At 33.6% G+C, this 14,249-nt stretch overlaps 3 protein-coding genes across 4 annotated transcripts; 2 read left to right on the top strand and 1 right to left on the bottom strand.

Annotated features, from left to right (window-relative positions):
* Positions 1-570: 570 nt before the first annotated feature.
* Positions 571-2,181, top strand: LOC135130586 (uncharacterized). The gene is made up of 2 exons (XM_064057990.1): positions 571-664; positions 880-2,181. Exons 1-2 carry the CDS (start codon positions 571-573, stop codon positions 2,061-2,063), a joined length of 1,278 nt encoding a protein of 425 aa, XP_063914060.1. The 3' UTR covers positions 2,064-2,181.
* Positions 2,182-6,762: 4,581 nt separating this feature from the next.
* Positions 6,763-8,386, bottom strand: LOC135130382 (uncharacterized). 2 transcript variants are annotated; one of them, XM_064057754.1, is made up of 2 exons: positions 8,305-8,386; positions 6,763-8,029 (listed from the first exon to the last, which is right to left on the bottom strand). In XM_064057754.1, exons 1-2 carry the CDS (start codon positions 8,375-8,377, stop codon positions 6,852-6,854), a joined length of 1,251 nt encoding a protein of 416 aa, XP_063913824.1. In that variant the 5' UTR covers positions 8,378-8,386; the 3' UTR covers positions 6,763-6,851. The 2 variants fall into 2 exon arrangements, with proteins under 2 accessions (XP_063913824.1, XP_063913825.1); XM_064057755.1 differs by having other exon boundaries at positions 8,286-8,376.
* A 4,414-nt stretch (positions 8,387-12,800) lies between these two features.
* Positions 12,801-14,183, top strand: LOC135130585 (uncharacterized). Its single transcript, XM_064057989.1, has 2 exons — positions 12,801-12,879; positions 13,012-14,183. Exons 1-2 carry the CDS (start codon positions 12,801-12,803, stop codon positions 14,181-14,183), a joined length of 1,251 nt encoding a protein of 416 aa, XP_063914059.1.
* The last annotated feature ends 66 nt before the right edge of the window (positions 14,184-14,249 follow it).

Below are 14,249 nucleotides of genomic sequence, written 5' to 3'. Positions count from 1 at the left end.
ATATTTGTTTAAATATAATCAATTATCATGCGAAATAACACTTCATATCATTGACATGCATCAAGTGATAAAAATTTAATTAGTAATGAAGCTGATTTTATCAAAACAGCATCCTGTTAATCATGTAAAGATTATAATAAGTGATTATGTATATACGCAAAATGAAGATTGAACACATGGATATTTCATTTAAATAGTCTTTTAATTCATATAGGTTTAAGCAAGTCGGTTTATAAGAAAAATCTGCCATTGAGAAATTTTAGCACAAAACTACGTTATAAACAAATGAAAATTAAAAAAAAAATTAACTTATAAAATCATAAACAATACTTGATTCCATCTTACAAAAGGGGAATTTGAGAATTATTATTGTTGTCATTATTATTATTAGTGTCGTGATATTTCTCAATTTTTAATTAGTCGGCAGATTTATGTTATCTTAAAAATTAACACAGATTTTTGTAAGATGATAATATCTTCAATTTTTTTATCAGCTTCGAAATAATGTTTATGATTACTGGAGCTATATAAATACAAACAGAAACCGAAAATTCAATAACGTTTAGCAACATGCTTAAAAAAATATCATTTACTAGTGCTTCTGTAGCTGTTTTTCTGCTCATTGTGACATATATACCAGAAAATGTAGCTCAAGGACCTCGCTGTAAGTAATTTTAAATATTTTGACTTAGTAAGTTCTTTTTTTTTACTTGTTGATTACTGCAGTTAATACGAGCACATGATTACTATTGAAAATACATAGATATCCTCGTTATTGAAGCTGTGTCAGAATAGATATTTCCAATACAAAAATTCTATATACTTATGTTTATTTGAAAAAAACTCCCGAAATAAAGCTTAACGAATTTATAATTTCAGCTTGTACCATTGATCTATCTACCAGTGCTTTCTCATTTTTGATTGTGGACGCAAACTACCAATTTCCCAAAGTACAAGAAGGTAACTACATTGACGTAAGCCACATGGCAGTAACATATTGGGCTTGCCCCGGAGGACAATTTAGCACTCCAGGTTATAACGTCAATGGACAAGTGGCAAAGTGTATAGATTCGGATTACTTAAACGGTCAATCTAAACCTATAACGTACAAAAATTTGACTTGTACTTTAATCGACAAAACAAGACCAGATTTGGCCGAAATTTACTCGAACCCCGACATACAATGTGAGGGGGATAGTTATCCCAGATCTGTCGAAGTGGGATACAACATAAACCGCGCATTTGCTCGAGTACTTGTAATATGTTATCAAATGGACGAAGGCATTCCACTTTACACCAAATACACCATTACTAAGTGGACGCGCCTGCTAGAAGATTATCAGCCACCACCAAGCAACTACTTTTTCGCTGGGGACCTAATTTCTGGAGATGTGACCCATGTATACAGCGACGTTAAAGCCGCTTTTCAAGAACTAGGTGTTTCTCAATATATCAACGAAACGTACTTTTTGCAGAGAGGCCAGCTGGCGTCAAGCGACGAATTATTTTATCCCTTTCAAAAGGACGCGACGTACAATTTAGCTAATGTTGCGCCTCAATGGAATACTTTTGATGAATCGAACTGGCATATATTGGAACAGGCAGTTATAGATTTGGTGGCAAACGAAGATGTTGGTGATAACGCTACGGTATTAACTGGAACGTTAAAAGTGGCCACCTTGAACGACCAAAACGGAGTTCCAGTGGAACTTTATCTCCAAGATGGTCGCTTTCCAGTTCCGCGTTGGTTTTGGAAAATGGTTTATTTGCCCGATCTCCAGTTTGGTGCCATATTTTTCGGATATAACAATATCTATGACAGTAAAATCAAAGTGGATGCTGAATTTTTGAAGGAAATATGTACTGTGGATACATTGGAATCAATAAGAAGCAGCTGGTCTTTGCAACTTATTGATAATAATGTGGCAACTAACGGTTTTATATACGCTTGCGCTTTGAAGCCGGATCAAATAATCGAGCCTCTTGTACGTGAAATCGTCACCAATACTCTCGATGAATTTGGAACTAGAAATGTGGAGGTGTTTGCCAAACGTACAAAATAAGATTCGATATTTTGTTTTTGAAATAAATATTTATAATCTTTGTAAACATTAAAGTTAAACGTTTTATGCTTTCTTTTAGTGGTAAATTGTTCAATAAATATTTTTATAGAAGCTTAAATTTAGTTTCGCAACTGTTATAACTGTACTGAATTTTAAACTATTTGTAACGGTAATTTCAGTCCTATGTAAATACAATCATTACAAAAGTCAAATTTGTCAGTTTGCAATCGGATAAAATGGAAGATAATTGTTTTTCCACTAGTAGCATTACAATGGCTAATTGTCGACTTGTCTAGAGGTCTGTAATTTGGAAAATTGTGAACCTTGGTCAATAATGTAAACGTGAAGTTGGCCACCTAACGTGACAAATGTCGACAACTGTCAGAAAAAATGAGACATAACCTGAAAACGATCATTTTGGAAAATTTAGTTTTAAATTATGCCCTGGAATGATTTCCAAACCCTGAATTGATTATTCTCGGTGTAATTGAGGATAAATTGGTGAAACTAAGTTGATGAAGTTGATGGGAGTGAAACTGACTCATGGTTCCGATTTGGTTTGACTTGATTTGTCGTAGATGAGCTTTGGACGATTTCGGCGATTTTTTTTGTTGAAGATCGAGCCGTCGTTGTATCCTTCTGCTACCCTGGCGGATTTCCATTCCTCGTGTCGCTTTAACAATAAAAGGTCGATATCTTTTTCAGCCAAATTTGTCGCGGTCGCGGAAGTACGACGGAATGAGGAGGGGTACATGATGGTTCACTTTGCAACATTTTTCACACACAAATTTATTAAAAACGGGAAATATGGAGGAAATTAAAACAAAAGTTCTGGACCATTTCTGGATTGTCAAAAAATAATAAAATTCCAAAGCTTACTAAAATGACGTGAGTAGACGTTTTTATTGATGCACTTCAGAAAAAACATTTTGAAAATTCGTAAACCTTAAGTGGGCTATTAGTGGAAAATAGTATATTAACTACGTTTGTGAAGCCAATTCTAGACCGAGCGCAAATTAGAACCTGAGACGCGCAGCATCTGTCTTCACAACCTTGGTTAATAATATACTATGAATTTTAGATGGATTTTTAGAATTTCTTAAAAAAATATTTTCTAGGAGAACACTATACTTTACGAATCGACACGTTGAGACCTATAGTCCAGATTTTTTTATGAATTTTTAACCGTCTTTTCGCAAAGCTCAAATTTTAAATCCTGTATCCCCTATATTCGGCTTCATTTCTTCAAAAATCCATAATAGATTTCCAGAATCACAAGAAATACATCGAGTTTTAAGATTAAAAAAAAAATCTTTTCCAACCAAATATTCCAAAAATCTTGTTCTGCTCCACAAACCCGCTATATTTTTCAAATCAGCATAACGAAATATACATCCCAATTTTTGTTTATGGACTATTAGACAACTTTTCCAAGAGTTCAATTTTTCAATGTAATGTTCGACCCATTTTGAATCATCTTCGAAAAAAACTTAAAGACATTTTGATAGTTCTCAGCTTACATAAGATATTTTGGACTTTGTTTCTTCGAAAATTCACATATCATCTTCCCAGAATCACCATAATGAAATGGGATGAAGTTCAGAATTTAAAAAAAATTCAAACCGAATATTTCTGGCTCCGGGACCATGAACGCGAAATATTTTTTAAATCAGCACGTCGAAGTCTAAATCTCTGAAGGTTTAAATGAATAAATGCTAAGCATAAATACCGACAGTTTATTTTTTATTATTAAAAATTATCGAAATGTATAAAAAAATTATCTTTTACAAAAATTTGCCTCAGATTAAGAAATATTTCAAAAATTGTAAAAATTGCCGTATTTCAATTGGCCATATTAGAAAACGGCAGGAATTTCCGAAAAAACGAAGCCGAAAATGAATTCCAAATATCCAAATCTTCAAGGAAATAATATCTATTTCAATTTAATAATGTCAAAAGTGTCAAAATAAATCAACCCATGTTAGTTGCCAAAATCAGTTTTTTCTTGGAAAATATTAGCCCCGCCCACCAGCCCTCTATTTTGTTAGAGGGTATGTCATTTGCCAAAATCAGTCTTGTCTTAGCAAGTGCTAAATCCGCCACCCACTAATTTTATTCCTGTTCAGTATAAAATCATTCATTTGATTCAGACCGGATAAAATGAATCAGTGAAATGGAGGCAGGGTAGGCGGGCGGGGCTAATTGATGTCTTTTGTGGAGTGGGAGTGGAAACTAAAAGAATCTAGATGTGAAAAGAGTAAAAAAAGCGCTATATTTAACTTGTTTGTTACATTATTCGCTATAAAATTTATTTCTTATATTGTGCACTTGAAATGACTTAATTGAAATTTTAAAAAAAATTGTAAAAAATGCCGTATTTCAATTGGCCATCTTGGAAAAACCGTAGCAACTTACGAAAAAACGAAGCCAAAAATTAATTCTCAATGTCGAAATTTACACGAAAATTTAAGCTCAATTTCGAAAATGGTTGCAAAATTGTCGAAAATGTTGAAAGTGTCAAAATCAGTCTTATCTTATAGAATGCTAGCTCCACGCACCCGCCTTCTATTTTCTAAAATAGTACCTAAGTTAGTTGCCAAAATCAGTTTTTTCTTAGAAAGTACTAGCCCCGCCCTCCCGACCTCTATTTTGATGTGTTATTTTCCAAAATCAGTCTTATCTTATAGAATACTAGCCCCACCCACCCGCCTTTTATTTTCTAAGATAGTACCTATGTGGTTTATGAATCTACCTTGATTTTCTTTATTCTTGTTATATTTGTTTTATATTTAGTCCGTCTTGTTTTTTAGACACATAATACGAAACTTCACAACCACAGCGGTAGTCTGCCAGTACTGCACTCACTCTGCAGTTTAGAGGATCGTATATCGACGGGCAAAAGCTTTTATTTTATTGATCAAATTAAGAACGGTTTATCCTATTTTCCAGAAGAATTTTTTTTTGTGGTTCATTAAGATGTTATCAATATACTTCGAAAAATCACTACCTGCTGATTATAGTACTAGTAGATTAAAACTGTCGTAATTGATAATTTTAGGATTAGTAGCAATAAATCATTGGATCATTAAACTTTTGCTTCTAATTGATGATGATGATTAATAAAACATTTATATATTTTGTTTTATATGCTTTAACTGTAAGTTTTTCCACAACAAGTAGTGTATTTCCGGGTAAGTACATTTTACACAGACACAACGTGATGTGAATTATAACGTCTAGGTTACGTGGTCACTTGAGTTTTCAAGTGTAATATAAAACTTCTACATAATCGTTACAAAAAAACACAAACAAAGAAAAACATTTCAGGTTGCTACTTAGACGTGTTGACTAACCCTGCACTCACTCCTCTCATTGTTGGCAGTGACGTCTTCCCAGCACCTTCACCCAACGGCAGCCTCCACTTTGTTTACAGAGAACCAATTTACATAGCATGTCCAGGTGGTGAATTCACACCCACAGCTATTGATATAAACGGACACTCTGTATATTGTAGAGAAGGTACAATAGTCGACATCAAAACAGGAGTCGCTGGAGATTTCAACAAGATCACATGTACTTTAAATGACACAGCAAGACCTTATCTCACTGATAAACCAAATTCCGACATAATTTGTGAAGGGGGTACCGCTATTGAGATAGGTTACACTCTCAACAAAAGTTTCTATCGCGCACTGTTAGTATGTTTTCAACTCGAACTTGGTATTCCTTTATATACCAAATATCGTGTAAGCAAATGGGCAAAGTAGGGCCAAAATTATGCGGAACCACCTCGGTACGTCTTCGATTTGGGTTTATTTTCTGATGATCCAGTGGCTGCGTACGAAAATTATGCAACTACTTTTGAAGATTTGGGTCTGCAAAGGTACGTTGATGGTGTTCACTACTTAACTAAAGGGCAACTTGCTGCATACGATGAATTTTTATATTCGTTTCAAAGAGATGCAACCTATGATTTAGCTAATGTGGAGCCACGGTGGAACACGTTTGATCAAGGCAACTGGCGAGTACTGGAAAATGCGATTGTTAATTTACTAGAAAGTGATGATATTGGAGACGCTACGGTACTAACGGGAACCCTCAAAGTAGCTACTTTAGTGAACGTGAATGGTACAGAAGAAGAACTTCGTTTGAAGGAAAGTTGTACCACTTTTCCGGTACCGAGATGGTTTTGGAAGCTTATTTATATTCCTGGTGATAATTTTGGCGCAGTTTTCTTTGGATATAATAATCCTTACGTTTCCAAAGAAAATGTGGATTCTGAATTTTTGGGTGAAATATGTTATAGTGATGTATTTGAGATTTTGCAAGACACTTGGTTGTTAAATGGTGTCGATAATAGTGATTCTTTTTTGGGATATATTTACGCTTGCCAGTTGGACACAAATCAAATAATCGACACTCTTCTAGCTGAGATCGTTAGAAATGTGCTTTTAGAAGGCAACTTGACAAGTATTAATTTTTCTACTAAACAAAAAATAAAAGTTTGATTTTAAATATTTGATGATAGTAGACAAATAAAAACTGTAGTAAGAAAATTGTAGTTTCTTTCTATTTTGTTATAAGATTTTCATTTACTTTTAACTTCTACAATAAATAGAGTCCATTGGTGGAACAGTTAGTCTGATAATATCATGAAAGTACCAAGCCGAAAATTTTACTCATGAAAGTGAAACAATCATAACGACAAGATTTTTATTTGATACCAGACAAAAAGATACTAAATTTATAGTAGTAATACAAATTCACGCTACTAGATACTGCCACATTTCATCCGGTATTGTTGTTTAACGACTTAGGGGAATATTCCAATTTAGTCACATTTAGTTCTCCAAGAAAATTAGTAACAATTTCGCCAATAAGAGGATCAATTATTTGAACCGTGTTCAATGGACAAGCATAGGTATATCCCAAAAATGGATCTGTGTTGTCAATCTCATTCAACATCCAACCACTTTGTAACGTTCCGAAGACATCCGTGGAACATATTTCCCTCAAGAATTCCGCGTCAACGAGAAACTTATTCACGTAAGGATTATTATATCCGAAGAAGATTGCACCGAAATGCAGGTCTGGGAAATAAACAATTTTCCAAAACCATCTTGGAACTACAATAAGTGGTCCAATACGAAGTTCGATTTCCTCTCCGCTAGAATTTTTCAGAGACGCTGATTTTAAAGTTCCCGTTAAAATGGTAGCACCTCCGATATCTTGACTTTCCAACAGATTCACAATTCCGTTTTCTAGGGACCTCCAGTTCCCTTCATCAAAAGTATTCCACTGTGGAGCAACGTTAGCTAAATTATAAGTAGCGTCTCTTTGAAGAACGTAAAGAAAATCATCAGGTGGAGCCAGTTGTCCTTTCGTTAAATAATGTACATCGTTGACATAATCCTGGAGACCCATTTCTTCAAATCTAGCTTCATAATTGTCGTAATCTGCGAGTGCGTCATAGGTAAACATCTCAAAATCAAAAATATATCTGGGTGTTTCTGGATAATTCTGTCCAGATCGTGCCCATTTATTTAGTTTGTGCTTGACATAGAAGGGAGTATTGAAGACGCGAAAACAACCCGTATATACGGTAACAAACGTAGGTGAAATAGTATAACCTGCCTTGAAGCCAGTGGTACCATTCTCGCACTGTATTTCAGTGAAGACTGGGATTACTTCTACGTATGGTCTAGCTCTATCACTGCATGTAATGTCAGCAAAGTCCAAATAAACGGATGTTGAAATTTTGATTCTTGTACCCTCTACGCAAATCATATTTTGGCCAAGTACCTTTAAGCCAGGTGGATTGAATTGTCCCCCTGGACAAGCAATCGACATGCTTTGCCTATACCCATATGCAATGCTTCCATTGGCTGAAGGTTCGTCAAAAGATCCACTTCCTTGTAATATGAGGGGTGCAGTGGCAGTGTTGGACATCACATCAAAGAAACATCCTAAAAAGCAAACCATTAAGGATCAAGGAACAATTATTATTTATATTAAAGTATCATGCGGAGTTAATAAGTACCTACGCGCCTGTCGATAACCCATTAATTTATACACACAGAAAAAAGTGTAATTTTATTCCATCTTAGTTCGTTTTTTTATCATTTTCTTTTTACTTTAAGTTTCAAGTTAAAGTGAAACATATTATATGTTCTACTTTTAATAATAATGGGGTATATCGAAAGCGCATGCTTATTGACTCACCCTGTACATCTATTGTTACCTCTCTGTGCTAGTGTTTCATACTTGATGAAAATCACAGCAAAAATAAATACGACTGAGTATCGAACCATCATTAAATAATATCGAATTTGCTCTAATCAGTATGTGTGTGTTATTGCCATTTTTATACCATTACTGTAAAACACTCCTCTCGATAATTTGATAATAAATCAAATGGAATTAAATTATTATATCCACGTCAAACGGCTTGATTTAAAAATCCAATTAAATTTAAGGCCAAATATTCTCTAAAATTGAAAACAGTTCTACTATCTACCTATTTTAAGAATATATTGTAGATGGTAACACGCTAATCCAAACTTGTATGTTCATCACCACCAAAAATGTGTTTACTTTAGTTTGTTAATACAACCCTTGACATGTAACAGTCCGGAAAATAATTGAGAATTTTACCATGTGTTTTGAAACTATTGAACTGATTGCTTACAAATTTTAAACCCACCTTAAGGGTATACAGTACATTGCTAATTAGGATTTATCTCCATTCATTTTGAGTGTATATTCTTCATATGCTTCTAGTTTTTGTAAATCTATGTACAGTGTCCTAAAAAAGTAAATAAAACAAAACTTATTGACAAAATAAAAGACCAGTTATCTCATGATTTAAATTTAAGATCTGCAGCTTAGAGGGATTGAAAATAAAAAAATAATAATTTATAAAATTTCGTTATCAACTTAAATCCGTAGATGAATTGTTTAAATGTAATCAATTCTCACTCGAAATCATATTTCGCAATCTTTGACATGGATGAATTGATCAAAATTTAATTACATATTACTAATGCTTGGATTATAACAAAATCCTATTACTCACGTAAAAACTATATTTGTTTCGTTGTTTTGTTGTCTACCTACGAATATTCGATTTGAATATTATACCGGGTGTTTGGAAAATGGCGAATTAACTGTTCGCTACGCTCTTAACAATGAACTGTTGAGTGTGGGTAAAATAGTAAAAAAATTCCCTCTCACATTCTGGTGGAGTTATAATGATTTTAAAATTGGTTTTTTTGCTACATTGAACAATTAAACAACACATTAATTATCACAATAACTAGTAATAAAACTTTTAGATGGATTTTTAGAATTTCTTTAAAAAATATTTTCTAGGAGCACTTTACCTTACGAATCGACACGTTGAGATCTATAGTCCAGGTTTTTTTTTTTAATTTTATGCATCCTATATTCGGCTTCCTTTTCTTCGAAAATCCATAACATATTTCCAGAATCACAAGATGAAATATATCGACTTTTAAGATTTAAAAAAAAAAATTCTTTTCCAACCAAATATTCCAGAAATCATGCTCTGCAACCACAAACTTGCTATATTTTTCAAATCAGCATATCGAAATCTACATCCCAATTTTTTTGTGGATTATTGACAATTGTTCCAAAAGTTCAATTTTTCAATGAAATGTTTGACCCATTTTGAATCATCATCGAAAAAAACTTGAAGAAATTTTGATAGTTTTCAGCTTACATAAGATATCTTTTGACATCGTTCCAGAATCACCATAATAAAATGGGATGATATTCAAAATTTTGAAAAAATTCAAACCAAATATTTCTGGCTCCGAAACACGAAATATTTTTTAAATCAGGACGTCGAAGCCTAAATCTCTGAAGTTTTAAATAAATAAATGCTAAGTATAAATATCGACAGCTTATTTTTTATTGTTAAAAATTATCGAAATGTATAAAAAAATTATCTGTTACAAAGATTTGCCTCAGATTAAGAAATATTTAAAAAATTGTAAAAATTGCCGTATTTCAATTGGCGATATTGGAAAACGGTAGGAATTTCCGAAAAAACGTAGCCGAAAATGAATTCTAAATGTCGAAATCTATAAGAAAATTTCTAGTTCAATTTTGAAAATGGTTGAAAAATGGTCGAAAATGTCAAAAGTGTCAAAATAAATCACACCTTATAAAATGCTAGCCCCGCCCACGCGCCTTCTATTTTCTACAATAGTACCTATGTTAGTTGCCAAAATCCGTTTTTTCTTAGAAAGTATTAGCCCCGCCCACCACCCATGCTGTTTTGTTAGAGGATATGTCATTTGCCAAAATCAGTCTTTTCTTAGCAAGTGCTAACTCCGCCACCCACCTGCTCTTTCCACTAATTTTATTCCTGTTCAGTATAAGATCATTCATTTGATTCAGACCGGATAAAATAATCAGTGAAATGGAAGCAGGGTGGGTGGGCGGGGCTAATTGAGGTCTTTTGTGGAGTGGGAATGGAAACTAAAAGAATCTAGATGTGAAAAGAGTATATATTATTCGCTACAAAATTAATTTCTTATATTGTGCACTTGAAATGACTTAATTGAAATTTTTAAAAAATTGTAAAAAATGCCGTATTTCAATTGGCGATATTGGAAAAACCATAAGAATTTCCGAAAAAACGAAACCGAAAATTAATTCTCAATGTTGAAATTTACACGAAACTGTCAGTTCAATTTGTGGTCTTCTTTGCTGTGGGAATGGAAACTAAAAGAATCTAGGATGCGAAAAAAGTAAAAAAAGCGCTATAGTTCACTTGCTTGTTATATTATTTGCTATAAAATTTATTTCTTATTTTGTGTACTTGACATGGCTTAATTGAAATTTATAAAAAATTGTCAAAATTGTCGAATTTCAATTGGCGATATTAGAAAACAGTAGGAATTTTCGAAAAAAACGAAGCCGAAAATGAATTCTAAATATCGAAATCTACAAGAAAATATCTAGTTTAATTTCGAAAATGGTTGACAAATGGTAGAAAATGTCAAAAGTGTCAAAATCAGTCATATCTTATATAATGCTAGCCCCACCCACCCGCCTTCTATTTTCTAAGACAGTACCTAAGTTAGTTGCCAAAACCAGTTTTTTCTTAGAAAGTACTAGCCCCGCCCACCGCCCTCTATTTTGATAGAAGGTACGTCATTTGCCAAAATCAGTTTTAACTTATGAAATACTAGGCCCGCCCACCCACACTCGATTTTCTTGGAACGTAGGTGATTTTCCAAAATCAGTCTTATCTTATAGAATGCTAGCCCCACCCACCCGCCTTCTATTGTCTAAGATGTACCTATGTGGTTTATGAATCTACCTTAATTTTCTTTATTCTTACTATATTTGTTTTATGTTTGGTCCATCTTGTTCTTTACACGCATAATACGAAACTTCACAACCACCGCAGTAGTCTACCGGTAGCGCACTTACTTTGCAGTTGAGACGGTCGTGGATCGGCGGGCCACAGCTTTTATTTGATTGATCAAATTAAGAACGTTTATCCTATTTTCCAGAAAATTGGAGCATACAGTACTGTTTTTATCAGTATTATACTAAACTTGTTCAAACTGATATATAGTTTAACATTACACAAATAGCTTTATTTTGACTTTTAAGAGTTATCAGAAAAAAAATTAAATTCGCAAAATTAAATTTTTTCATTTTTCCAAGAACGTACATTTGTTCGACTTTATTTCAGGGGCGAGAGCAGTTTTGTGTAAATAGTTTTAATCCAATTTTTTTTTGTCAGATGAATTTAAAATTTTTTGGTGGCATATCTGATTGTCAAATTGACATTTAAGACGCTAAGCTGACATTTTTCTGACCACATTTGTTATGTTCGCTCATTTCACAATTGACAGTGACCAAAGTCGCTATATTATTAACTGTGATAAAGTGATCTTACATACAAAACAACATTACAGCCAATAATTCAGAAATGTCAATAGAAAAATTTGCTTCGGTCATAGTTACCAAATTAAATGTTGAAAATTAAAAATGGCTCCCTGAATCATTCTATCATAATGCAAATATATTTTCTTTGAATAGAAATGGTAAATATTTATAACTAAGCTCAACTACACAACTCTTAACCAACATGGTCTTCAAATTTAATTTTTGTGTCTAAAATCACTAAGCATGAGTTATCTAGCTCATTCGAATCTTCATTTTGTATCCCGGCGCATCCACCATTATTACAACTGAAAGAAAAACAGTTGTTGAATAATAACAACTAGGATAAAACTGAACATTCTTAGACTGATTCGGCACTATGTTTCTACTTAGATTAAGAGGAATAAGATGCGATTTATATATTATTTTGTCTGCATCCTATTTCCTAATCACTGTTGGCAACTATGTATGTACCAACGAAAAGATTCCACTATTTTGATTTGTTTATTCGTGTAATTTAGTTTCATCTTTCTAAACTGAAATCATATGTAATCAAAATTGATACTATACACACTAAAATATCATTCCATTACAACTACATCTCCCCAAGGACAGTTGCATCAATGAATATAACGGTTGCTTATTTTTTTTTTGTGGTTCATTAAGATGTTATCAACATACTTTCGAAATATCACTACCTGCTGATTACAGTACTAGTAGATTAAAACTGACGTAATTGATAATTTTAGGATTAGTAGCAATAAATCATTGGATCATTAAACTTTTACGACTAACTGCTAATTGCTGATGATGATTAATAAAACATTTATATATTTTGTTTTATATGCTTTAACTGTAGGTTTTTCCACAACAAGTAGTGTATTTCCAGGTAAGCACATTTTACACAGACACAACGCGATGTGAATTATAACGTCTAGGTTACGTGATCACTTGAGTTTTCAAGTGTAATATCAAACTTCTATATAATCGTTACGAAAAAAAACACAGACAAATATTTCAGGTTGCTACTTAGACGTGTTGACTAACCCTGCACTCACTCCTCTCATTGTTGGCAGCGACGTCTTCCCAGAACCTTCACCCAACGGCAGCCTCCACTTTGTCTACAGAGAACCAATTTACATAGCATGCCCAGGTGGTGAATTCACACCCACAGCTATAGATGTAAACGGACACTCCGTATATTGTAGAGAAGGTACAATAGTCGACATCAAAACAGGAGTCGCTGGAGACTTCAACAAGATCATCTGTACTTTAAATGACACAGCAAGACCTTATCTCACTGATAAACCAAATTCCGACATATCTTGTGAAGGTGGTACCGCTGTTGAGATAGGTTACACTCTCAACAAAAGTTTCTATCGCGCACTGTTAGTATGTTTTCAACTCGAACTTGGCATTCCTTTGTATACCAAATATCGTATAAGCAAATGGGCAAGGTCGGGACAAAATTATGCGGAACCACCTCGGTACGTCTTCGATTTGGGTTTATTTTCTGATGATCCAGTGGCTGCGTACGAAAATTATGGGACTACTTTTGAAGATTTGGGTCTGCAAAGGTACGTTGATGGTGTTCACTACTTAACTAAAGGGCAACTTGCTGCATACGATGAATTTTTATATTCGTTTCAAAGAGATGCAACCTATGATTTAGCTAATGTGGCGCCACGGTGGAACACGTTTGATCAAGGCAACTGGCGAGTACTGGAAAACGCGATTGTTAATTTACTGGAAAGTGGTGATATTGGAGACGCTACGGTACTAACGGGAACCCTCAAAGTAGCTACTTTAGTTAACGTGAATGGTACAGAAGAAGAGCTTCGTTTGAAGGAAAGTGGTACCACTTTTCCGGTACCGAGATGGTTTTGGAAGCTAGTTTATATTCCTGGTGATAATTTTGGCGCAGTTTTCTTTGGATATAATAATCCTTACGTTTCCAAAGATAATGTGGATTTTGAATTTTTGGGTGAAATATGTTATAGTGATGTATTTGAGATTTTGAAAGACACTTGGTTGCTAAATGGTGTCGATAATAGTGATGCTTTTTTGGGATATATTTACGCTTGCCAGTTGGACACAAATCAAATAATCGACACTCTTCTAGCTGAGATCGTTAGAAATGTGCTTTTAGAAGGCAACTTGACAAGTATTAATTTTTCCACTAAACAAAAATAAAAGTTTGATTTTAAATTTTTGATAATAGTAGACAAATAAAAATTGCAGTGAGAAAATTGTAGTTTC

Source organism: Zophobas morio, unplaced genomic scaffold (assembly GCF_036711695.1).
Source record: "Zophobas morio isolate AGI-343-1 ecotype UQ-CSIRO unplaced genomic scaffold, CSIRO_AGI_Zmor_V1 ptg000017l, whole genome shotgun sequence".
Taxonomy (NCBI): Eukaryota; Metazoa; Arthropoda; class Insecta; order Coleoptera; family Tenebrionidae; genus Zophobas; species Zophobas morio.
Note: the sequence above shows the minus strand (reverse complement) of the source record. Positions and strands in the feature narration are given on the sequence as shown.

What these genes read in the sequence shown, in the direction of transcription:
- LOC135130586 (XM_064057990.1), top strand. Translation starts at nt 571, where the DNA reads ATGCTTAAAAAAATATCATTTACTAGTGCTTCTGTAGCTGTTTTTCTG. An exon ending in TGTAGCTCAAGGACCTCGCT is followed by an intron (nt 665 to 879) that starts GTAAGTAATTTT and finishes TTATAATTTCAG; the next exon opens with CTTGTACCATTGATCTATCT.
- LOC135130382 (XM_064057754.1), bottom strand. Translation starts at nt 8,377, where the DNA reads ATGATGGTTCGATACTCAGTCGTATTTATTTTTGCTGTGATTTTCATC. An exon ending in TGAAACACTAGCACAGAGAG is followed by an intron (nt 8,030 to 8,304) that starts GTAACAATAGAT and finishes TTTGCTTTTTAG; the next exon opens with GATGTTTCTTTGATGTGATG.
- LOC135130585 (XM_064057989.1), top strand. Translation starts at nt 12,801, where the DNA reads ATGATTAATAAAACATTTATATATTTTGTTTTATATGCTTTAACTGTA. An exon ending in AACAAGTAGTGTATTTCCAG is followed by an intron (nt 12,880 to 13,011) that starts GTAAGCACATTT and finishes CAAATATTTCAG; the next exon opens with GTTGCTACTTAGACGTGTTG.